The sequence below is a fragment of the Humulus lupulus genome, chromosome 8 (assembly GCF_963169125.1).
Source record: "Humulus lupulus chromosome 8, drHumLupu1.1, whole genome shotgun sequence".
Lineage (NCBI taxonomy): Eukaryota > Viridiplantae > Streptophyta > Magnoliopsida > Rosales > Cannabaceae > Humulus > Humulus lupulus.
The window spans coordinates 35,718,205-35,729,774 of record NC_084800.1 but is presented as its reverse complement, the minus strand read 5'-3'; the positions used below and the strand labels follow the sequence as shown (position 1 = coordinate 35,729,774).

General features: G+C 30.3%; 1 protein-coding gene across 1 annotated transcript; it reads left to right on the top strand.

The window, feature by feature from the left end:
* Positions 1-1,882: 1,882 nt before the first annotated feature.
* On the top strand, positions 1,883-4,296 carry LOC133795261 (uncharacterized). Its single transcript, XM_062232717.1, has 3 exons — positions 1,883-2,928; positions 3,036-3,780; positions 3,859-4,296. Exons 1-3 carry the CDS (start codon positions 1,883-1,885, stop codon positions 4,294-4,296), a joined length of 2,229 nt encoding a protein of 742 aa, XP_062088701.1.
* The last annotated feature ends 7,274 nt before the right edge of the window (positions 4,297-11,570 follow it).

Here is an 11,570-nt window from a genome sequence, read left to right as displayed (position 1 = left end):
TTTAGCCGAGTAGCTGAACTTTTCAAACTTAGCTGGAGTGTCTGCAATTTACCAAACAAATGCCATGAAACATTTGATCTAAGCCATTTAAAGCTTGCGGTTTAAATTTTAACGCAAGTGGTTTAAATTTTAAGCATTGTGGTTTAAATTTAAAGCTTAGTGGTTTAAATTTCAAACCTAGGGGTTTAAAGATACTTGGTTTATAATTTAAGCTTAAATGAATAAAAATTTATAAATTGTGGTTTAAATATGATGTCATTTAAGCCTTGTGGTTCAGATTTATAAATAGTGGTTTAAGTTTTAAGACATTTGGTTTAAAATTATAAAAAATTTATATTAGATTTACACATTACATTATATAGATTAAAATAGAGTATGTTTATAATTTAAGCCTAAATGAATAAAACTTAAACCTTGTGGATTAAATTTTGATGTCATTTAAGTTTAGTTGTTCATATTTTAAGATATTTAAGACTTGCGGTTTAAATTTTAAGGCAAGTAGTTTAAATTTTAAGTCTTGTGGTTTAAATTTAAAGCTTAATGGTTTAAATTTCAAAACTAAGGGTTTAAATATACTTGATTTATAATTTAAACTTTGGTGGAGATATCAGCCCTCTTGAAAGGTTGTGGTACGAGAGTTTGAGCCTCTCATATGCTCATTTGTAAATCTTTCATTGTTATTAATAAAGTTGTTCTTGAGAAATTTCATTATTGGATTTGGAAACTAAGATATAATTGTTATTACCTAAGAAAGATCTATCACATTACAAAAAATCTTATGCAAAGAATAACATCTATTTACTTTTGGAAGATCATGAACTATTTTTATTATATGTAATAAAAATGGTAACTAAAAACTATTATATGATTCTTTACAACTCACTCGAAAGTGCATTCTTAATTCCTTTTATGGATATGTCATGAGTAAGTGAGTTTTAGCGATTTTCTTTGTTTCCCAACTACACAATATATATACTTTTTGCTATTGATTTTCTTGGTCTTATAGAAGTGCAAGATGGTACTTCATTGATTATGCAACATAGAGCATTAAGCTCTTCCTGACTCCCATCTGCAGAATACTTTGCATTCAGCAGCAGAAACTCAGATTCTTTCAACTCTTTATCAAGCAATCTGACCTTATCACCCCAAAGTAAAGGCTTTTGAATTGGCAAGAATTATTTTATCTTCAGCATCTCTCAAATTGGATTTTAGTTTGTTTGTCTATGTAGCAAGCAAGTCATTAAATTTTGCATTGCTGCTTTCCAGCTTTGATCTCAGCCGAGTAGCTGAACTTTTTAAACTTACCTGGAGTGTCTGCAATTGACCCAACAGCTCTTTTGAAATTCCCACTGAAACCATAGCCATATTATCCACCACAAACAATTTTTCCCGAACATCTTCTGTTTCATCTCCCATGCAGTATACTTGTTCTTCTGATGAGACCAGCCTTTGCTTTAGCACTTCTTCAACTTGTCTTATTTCTGTCATTTTCTTTTTGAGATCCATTTCTCTTGCCAAAATTATTTCCAGCATCCTCAAAATATGTCTTTGTTGTTCAGCAGATTGAATCCTAATTTTAAGAACAATGTTGTAAATTATGAAAGTATTAGTTTAAATTTTTAGCCATTGAATGTTTGAGGTTTAAATTTTGTTGTAAAATAACATTATTATCTTCATCTTCACGATAAACATCTTTTGCATTACTTTGATTCTTCTTATTGAGTCACAAATATTATTGACACTTAGTTTTGCAAAAATTGTGTTTGCCTTGAGTTGAGTGAAGTTAAGGCAAAAAGTATATTGAATTGATTTTTTTTTTTTTAATTTCTATCCAAGATAAAGGAATAAGCTCTCATGGTTGTGTTATTTTTTATTGCAGAAAATGGATAAGATAATGTTATTTGTAGTTTTTAACGGAAGATGGAATGCAAACAACAAATACATTGATCATGAAGTGAAAACATTGATGGTGGAAAAGGATATCAAGTATGTGGAATTGGTAAACAAGATATACAAAGAGCTCAGATTGAATGAAAGATTGATTTCAACAAACTTGATTTTTGATGCAAATATAGATACAAGCAAAGGAATGAAGATAGAAAGTGATGAGAATTTACAAGTTTATCTAAACTTGAACAAGATTGTGGAAGAGTTGAAAAAATGTCCTCTCATTGTTGAAGTAGAACAGAGAAATCAAACCATTTCTTTGCCAAGAGAGGCTAGCATTCCATCTGCTTTAGCAAGCAATGCAACAAGTCACAGTTTGACTCTCACAGACCCCAATACGAATACTGCAAGCACTAGCAAGATGAAGAGCGCCTCAACACAAGAATCCAACAAAATTACAGAACACGGGCAAGAAGCTCAATCACCTCTGCATGTGTTGCCGAATATGGAGATTGAAGACATAAGACTCAATTATGTTTTCAAGAATAAGATTGATCTAAAACATACACTTGCGAAAATAGCCATCAAGAAACCCTTTCAGTACAGAATTCAAAAATCATGTTCAGAAGCATTTTGGGCAAAATGCATAGATGAGAATTGTGGCTGGTATGTACGTGCAAGAAGCTCAAAAGTATCAGACTACTTTCGAGTTATCAAATACCATAAACACCACACATGCTCCTTAAATCACAGAAATTTTGAAAATAGACAAGCAAGTGCAAAAGTCATCAGTAGTTACTTCAAAGAGAAGTTTCGTGACCCAGGATCAACCTATCGACCAAGGCAAATAATAAGAGACATGAGAGATGAACATGGGGTAGGTGTAACATACAATAAAGCCTGGAGAGCAAAAACACTTGCAGCTGATGATGTTAGAGGGTCAAATGAGGAAAGTTATGCATTGTTGCCTTCATATTTGTATATGCTACAGTTGGCCAACCCAGGAACTATCACAAGAGTATGTAAAGATGAAGAAAACAGGTATGAATAATATTTATGATTTGCATTCCTATATTCAAGGCTTTACTGTATACAATCCATATCTTACATCTCTAGGAATTGATTGTTTTTTTATTTAAATTTTACAGGTTTAAATACATGTTTATTGCTTTTGGGGCTTCATTAGATGGATGGAAGCAATGTAGACCAGTTATAGTGGTAGATGGAACATTTTTAAAGACGAAATGTGGAGGTACACTGTATGCAGCTTGTGTTAAAGATGGAAACAATCAAATTTTTCCGCTCGCCTTTGGAATTGGGGATTCAGAAAATGACAATGCATGGATATGGTTCTTTACAAGACTAAAAGAAGCAATAGGAGATCGAGAAAACTTGTGCATAGTATCTGACAGGCATAAAAGCATCAAAAATGCAGTTGAACAAGTGTATCCTGGTGTATATCATGGAGTTTGTCTTTATCATTTGAAGCAAAATCTAAGGACTAAGTTTAGGGGATTACATGTGCATGCCATATTTGAAACTGCTTCAAGAGCGTACTCAGCTCAAGAATATTATTCTGCCATGGCTGAATTACAGAAAATTAGCCCTGAAATGACCACTTATCTTTTGGAAGCAAAACCAGAAAAATGGGCTCAGCCATTATTTCCAACGAAAAGGTATAACATTCTTACAAGTAACATTGCTGGATCTATAAATGCAGCAATTGTACATGCGAGAGAATTGCCTATAACGTCGTTAATAGAAGCTATAAGAGAGATGCTTCAAAGATGGTTTTCAACAAGAAAAGAAGCAACAATCAACCAATTTGTTGAGGTGACAAAATGGGCAAATGATGAAATGGAGATCAAACTTGATGTGGCATTTCGAATGAAGGTATGTTATTAAAGTTACATTTATTTTCTTTTTGTTCAGCTTTTAAATTTATTGCTTAATAATTGTATTGTTTCACAGGTAGATGCAATGAAATCTAGTGTCACATATGGTGATCAAGTGTTTGTTGTCGACTTGGAACAACATATGTGCACATGTAATGAATTTCAACTAGAGGAAATTCCATGTGCACATGCTATTGCAACAATTGAAAGCAAGTACTTGGACAAGTACAAATTTTGCTCAAATTGGTATAAAAATTCTGTTTTGAAAGAGACATATGCAGGATCAATTAATCCTCTTCCAGATAAAGTTGATTGGAGTGTCCCAGATGAAATTATAGGAGATAGCATGAAAGCTCCAAAATTCAAAGTAAAACAAGGACGTCCCAAGAAAAAAAGAATTCCATCAACAGGAGAAGTTCCCAAGCATGTTCGAACAGTCAAGTGTGGAAATTGCGGAATATTGGGGCATAATAGAAAGAATTGTAAAAGCCAACCAATTCTAAAAGAAGGATAACATTGAGTTGTGAATTGTATACATATCATGATAATTGAGATTGATTATTGTCCTTGAGTACAGTGCATTATGCATGAAAGCAGGAACTGTTGTTATCTGTTGCAGTCTAAAGACTATAAAGATGCAATGTTATACATATTTGTTGCGTTGTGGACTTGTGGATAAGAATGTTAATACATTTATTAAAGTACATCTTATTTTTTATTATATTATTATCTATTTAATTTATGAAAAAAAAGAATTGATATTAGTGAGAGATGAATTTGACAGAAAAAGGTTATAAAACATGATAGAATATCATCTTGAAATTATGACAAATTTATCAGTTAATCTTATTTATTTAAGGCTTGCGGTTTAAATTTCTAGGCAAGGTGTTTAAATTTAAAGCTTAGGGGTTTAAATTTAAAACATAGTTGGTTAAATAGATTTGGATTATAAATAGAGCTTAATGGATAAAAATTTGATACCATTTAGCTTTGTGGTTCAAAATTTGATTCCATTTAGCCACGTGGTTCAAAATTTGAAGCCATTTGCATTGTGGTTTAAAGTTTTAGGAAAGTGGTTTACATTTAAACCTTAGTGGTTTAGATTTAAAGCTTAGTGGTTTAAATTCTTAGGCAAGTGGTTTAAATTTAAAGCTTAACGGTTTAAATTTAAAAGTTAGTTGTTTAAAGAGAGTTGGATTATAAAAATAGCTTAATGGATAAAAACTTTTAATTTTGAGATCAAAATTAGATGCCATTTATCTCGCCGAGGCGCATAGAACCTTTACACAATTAAGCCGCGGCGCTCAGAATGAAAGAAAAAAATGGCTATTTAAATCACTGGGCGCCGCAGCTCTAATTTATTTGGGCCGCGGCGCACAGTTCGTACCCTTAATAATATATATAATTTTTTTTTTTTGACAATCACAACTTCTTGTCTAATTTTTTTATCAATAAAGAAATTTGGTTTAAATTTAAATTTAAAGAATAGGGGTTTAAATTTAAAATGTAATGATTAAATGGAGTATGATTATGATTTAAGCCTAAAAGATTAAAACTTAAACCTTGTGGATTAAATTTTGATGTCATTTAAGTTTATTGGTTCATAGCTTAAGCCATTTGAGGCTTGCAGTTTAAATTTCTAGGCAATAGGTTTAAATTTTAAGCTTTGTGATTTAAATTTAAAGTTCAGTGGTTTAAATTTAAAACATAGTTGGTTAGAAGATAGTTGGATTATAAATAGAGCTTGATGTATAAAAATTTAATGACATTTAGCCTTGTGGTTCAAAATTTTATTCCATTTAGCCATGTGGTTCAAAGTTTGATGTCATTTGCATTGGGGTTTAAAGTTTTAGGAAAATGGTTTACATTTAAACCTTAGTGGTTTAAATTAAAAAACGTTGGTTTAAAGAAACTTGGATTATAAGTAGATCTAAATGTATAAAAATTTGATTCAATTTAGCCTTGTGGTTCAAAATTTGATGCCATTTAGCATTGAGGACCAAAATTTGATGTTATTTGGATTGTGGTTTAAAGTTTTACGCAAGTGGTTTAAATTTAAAACTTAGTGGTTTAAATTTAAATCTTAGGGGTTTAAATTTTAAACATTGAGGGTAAAAGAGACTTGGATAATAAATAGAGCTGAACGTTTAAAAATTCATAAATTGTGGTTCAAAATTTGATATTATTTAGCCTTGTGGTTCAAAAATTGATACCATTTAGCCTAGTGGTTCAATATGTGATGCCATTTGGTTTCTTGTTTACATTCTTAGGTAAGTGGTTTAAATTTAAAGCAAAACGGTTTAAAATTAAAGTTTAGTGGTTTAAAATTAAAGCTTAGTGGTTTAAATAGACTCGGATTATAAATAGAGCTTAATGAATAAATTTTTTAAAATCGCGATTAAAATTTGTTGCCATTTACTCCGCCGCGGCGCACAGAACCTTTAGAAATTAGAGCCGCGGCGCTCAAAATATAACAAAAAATGGCAATTAATGTCACTGTGCGCCGCGGCTCTAATTTATGTGGGCTGCGGCGCACATTTCATACTTAAAAATAAAATATATAATTTTTTTTTTTTGCCACTAACAACTTCTGGTCTAAAATTTTTGACGAATAAAGAAATTAGGTTTAAATTTAAAGGTTTGGGTTTTAAAATTAAAGTTTAGTGGTTTAAATTTAAAATTTTATTCCATTTAGCCATGTGGTTCAAAATTTGATGTCATTTGCATTGGGGTTTAAAGTTTTAGGAAATTGGTTTAAATTTAAACCTTAGTGGTTTAAATTAAAATACTTTGGTTTAAGAAACGTGGATTATCAGTAGATCTAAATGTATAAAAATTTGATCCAATTTAGCCTTGGGGTTCAAAATTTGATGCCATTTAGCATTGAGGACCAAAAATTGATGCTATTTTGATTGTGGTTTAAAGTTTTATGCAAGTTGTTTAAATTTAAACCTTAGTAGTTTACAATTAAAGCTTAGGGGTTTAAATTTTAAACATTCAGGGTAAAAGAGACTTGGATAGTAAATAGAGCTTAATGTTTAAAAATTCATAAATTGTGGTTCAAAATTTGATGTTATTTAGCCTTGTGGTTCAAAAATTGATACCATTTAGCCTAGTGGTTCAATATTTGATGCCTTTTGGTTTGTGGTTTACATTCTTAGGTAAGTGGTTTAAATTTAAAGCAAAACGGTTTAAAATTAAAGCTTAGTGGTTTAAATAGACTTGCATTATAAATAGAGCTTAATGGATAAATTTTTTAAAATCGCGATTAAAATTTGGTGCCATTTACCCCGCCGTGGCGCACAGAACCTTTAAATATTAGAGCCACGCCACTCAGAATGTAACAAAATATGGCAAATAATGTCACTGCGAGCCGCGGCTCTAATTTATTTGGGCTGCGGCGCCCAGTTCATACCTAAAATTAAATATATATATTTTTTTTTTTGCCACTAACAACTTCTGGTTTAAAATTTTTGACCAATAAAGAAATTAGGTTTAAATTTAAAGTTTAGGGTTTTAAAATTAAAAATAATTGGTTAAATAGAGTTTGATTATAAGTAAAGCTTACTATATAAAAATTTGATACCATTTAGCATTGTGGTTTAACGTTTTAGGCAAGTGGTTTAAATTTAAACCTTAGTGGTTTACATTTAAAGCTTAATGGTTTAAAATTCATAACATTGAGGGTAAAAGAGGCTTTGATTATGAATAGAGCTGAATGGATAAAAATTCATAAATTGTGAATCAAAATTTGATGATATTTAGCCTTGTGGTTCAAATTTTGATGTCATTTAGCTCAGGGGTTCAGAATTTGATGCCATTTAGTCAAGGGGTTTCAAATTTGATGCCATTTGGTTTGTGGTTTAAACTCTTACGCAAGTGGTTTAAATTTAAAGCTTAGCGGTTTAAATTAAAAACATTGTGGTTTAAAGAGACTTGCATTATAAATATAGCTTAATGATTAAAAAATTATAAATTATGGTTCAAAATTTGAAGCCATTTAGCCTTAGGGTTCAAAATTTAAGTCATTGTTGTCTAAAGAGACTAGGATTATAAATAGAGCTTAACATAAAAATTTATAAAATTGTGGTTTAAAATTTGATTCCATTTAGAGTTGTGGTTCAAAATTTGATTCCATTTATCCATGTGGTTCAAAATTTGATGCCTTTTGGATTGTGGTTTAAAGTTTTAGGCAAGTGGTTTAAATTTAAACCTTAGTGGTTTACATTTAAAGCTTAATGGTTTATAATTTTTTTTTTTTCAATCACAACTTCTGATTTAAATTTAAAGGATAGGAGTTTAAATTTTAAACGTAATGATTAAACAGAGAATGTTTATGTCTATGTTTTAAGCCTAAAGAATTAAAACTTAAACCTTGTGGATTAAATTTTGATATCATTTAAGTTTAGTTGTTCATAGGTTAAGCCATTTAAGGCTTGTGGTTTAAATTTCTAGGCAATGGGTTTAAATTTTAAGCTTAGGGGTTTAAATTTAAAGCATAGTTGGTTAAAAAGAGTGTTGGATTATAAATAGAACTTAATGGATAAAAAATTGATACCATTTAGCCTTGTGGTTTAAAGTTTAAGGCAAGTGGTTTAAATTTAAACCTTAGTGGCTTAAATTTAAAGATTAGTGGTTTAAATTTAAAACATTGAGGGTAAAAGCAATTTGCATTATAAATAGAGCCGAGTGGATAAAAATTCATAAATTGTGGATCACAATTTGATGATATTTAGCCTAGGGGTTCAAAATTTTGAAACCATTTGGTTTGTGGTTTAAATTCTTATGCAAGTGGTTTAAATTTAAAGCTTAACGGTTTAAATTTAATGGTCAGTGATTCAAAGATACTTGGATTATAAATAGAGCTTAATTGATATATTTTGATGCCATTTGGATTGTGGTTTAAATTTTCATGAAAGAGGTTTAATTTTAAAGTTTAGGGGTTTAAATTTAAAGCTTAGGGGTTTAAATTTTAGACATTGTGGTTTAAAGAGACTTGGATTATAAATATAGCTTAATGGATAAAAACTTATAAATTATGGATCAAAATTTGATTCCATTTAGCCATGTGGTTCAAAAATTGATGCCATTTGGTTTGTGGTTTAAATTTGTAAGGGAGTGGTTTAAATTTAAAACATTGTGGTTTAAAGAGACTTGGATTACAAATATAACTTAATGGATATAAATTTATAAATTAAGAATCAAAATTTGAATCCATTTATCCTTGTGGTTCAAAATTTAAAAAATTGTGGTTTAAAGAGAATTGATTTATAAGTAGATCTTAACGGATAAAAATTTGTAAATTATTTTCAAAACTTGATGCCATTTAGCATTGTGGATCAAAAATTGATGTCATTTAACATTGGGGTTCAAAATTTGATGCCATTTGGATTGTTGTTTAAATTTAAAGGTTAGTAGTTTACAATGTTACTTGTTCAAGAAAAATAATGGCTATTTAAATTTTTAGACAAACGATTTACATTTAAAGGTTAGGGGTTTAAATATAAAGCTTAGTAGTTTAAATTTAAAACATTGTTGTTTAAAGAGACTTGAATTATAACTAGCGGTAACCCTAGCATTATGCAATGTTTCTTGTTTAGGAGAACAGAGAAGACAAAATTTTAAAGAAGGAATTGTTGTTTAGTCTATATATGCTTCATCCTGTCAAATTTGAGATTTTGGTTTGAGAAGAAATTTACACAATTGATAATCATATCGTAATATAGTTTGCACTATAAGCATTCTCTGCTCCACTTGACATAAACGTCTCATTATTATATATGAATACATATAAACTACCTCATTCATTAAAGACAAGTTGCTTACAAAAGCACTTGAAGACTTGGCGTTAATAGTACCACTTGGGAAGTAATTCTCATTGGTAAACTCATATGGTAAGTTTATGATATCAAGCACAAAAGTTCCCATCTTTCAGCAAAAAAAGCTGAATCCTTCCTCTACAAAAGTTGGTACTTGAGTCCCTTGAAGAGACCACATCTCCCATTTCCAATACTTCTCTAACTTTCTATTGACAAGAACAAAGTTACCATTATCATTGAAAAATAACTATATCTACCTAACATATAAGTGGGTCAGAGTTCCACAACTCTTGATTTCGAGGGTCAGTGAGCAATAAAAACATTCTTAAAACAAAAAGTATTGACAATCATATTTTGTTCTTGTGATCACACATGACACAAGTTCTCTGCTGGAGTTTCATGACCGTGCTTCCTCTTGTACCCATGATCCCAAAATTCTAAGGCCATCTTCCTTCTCATATCAACAACATTGTTTGGACCAATTTTGAATGGAGACATCCCCATCATTAACAACTCAACCATTTTTATCACGTAAATACCACAATCAAACCTGCAAAATGGTAAAAACAAAATTCAACAAAAAAAATTGAGGAGAAAAGAAAAACGCAGCATACAAAGTAATTGAATCTTAACAAACTCACGTGTTATTCTGAAAAGGAGTTTCAACCCATGAGAACCTAAAATCCTCACACTTAGGGGCATAATGTTTACGTTTTTCATGGAAGCCCAAATAATCCAAAATGAATGGAAGAATTTTGCAATATTTCTTCACGTGTGTTTCAACATCTTTGTTATTGGGACTATTAAATGAGTCATAGATATAGATAATATTTTTATCTATATGTAAAACTCCTAAGCTCCAATGATCTAAATAAATCCCCCTTCCTTGTGGAATAAGAAATGGCATGAAAACAAAGTCAACTTCAAACCATGACTTTCCAAATTTCAATATTTTTCCCATAATGAAATCAATAATAGCCTTCATTTTGGGACATGGATGCTTTATCCTTTTATGTTGATCATTATTTTTTACATCTGAAATCATCTTACTTAAATGAGCTTCATCACAACTAATTAGGGTCATGTAGTGATCAAAAACACAACTTGTTGTAGTACACTTCCGGAATGAAGGATAACAAGTATGAGACAATGCCTTTTTTCGCAAATAGTAAAAAGATAAATCAATATGCTGCAAAAAAATATATAAAAAAAACATAAAATATATAATCCAATTATAACATAACAAAATTGAAAATGAAAACAATCTTAAGTATGCACAATATAATAATAAATGCTAGATAGTATAAAATCTTACATCGTTATTGATGAGACCTTCTGCATCACACAAATCAAAGAACCACTTTTTGTTGTCAATTTCTATTCCTCCCAATGATAAAGGTGATTTTAATTTGGCATGAAATGCAGCATATGGAGATGATTTACTTCTACAAAATCAACAAACATTTATAAAAAGATATATATAAAATAATAAAAAAAAAATTGAAAAGAAAACACAAACGCAATTCATTTACCTTTTCTTATTCATACCATGAGTGTACCACTCCAAGAAGAACGAAATTGCTTCTGGATCAGGCATAACTTCATATTCACTCTCAAATGGAAATCTGCCTAAGAAATGACAAGTATTCTTTGCTTCTGTAGAGTTCACAGAAGAACAAAGCAATTCACTTAGTTCCACAATAGTTGTCATAGATGGGGGGGAAGCCATGATTGCACTTGAATCGTCATGATCACTTTTCATTTGCTTCACTTCTTTTACTTTTTTTTGTTCTTCTGTTCCTCTAAAGTTCTTTGCAATATTTTCTTCCTTTTGATAGAATTTTTCATTGACAACCTACATATGAAAAAAATCAGCAACTACAATTAAAAATAAAAAAAATTAATACATGTTTATGCAAGTATCATCAAATTCAAAGTTTATACTTGTGGGGTACTTTTTACAATTGAC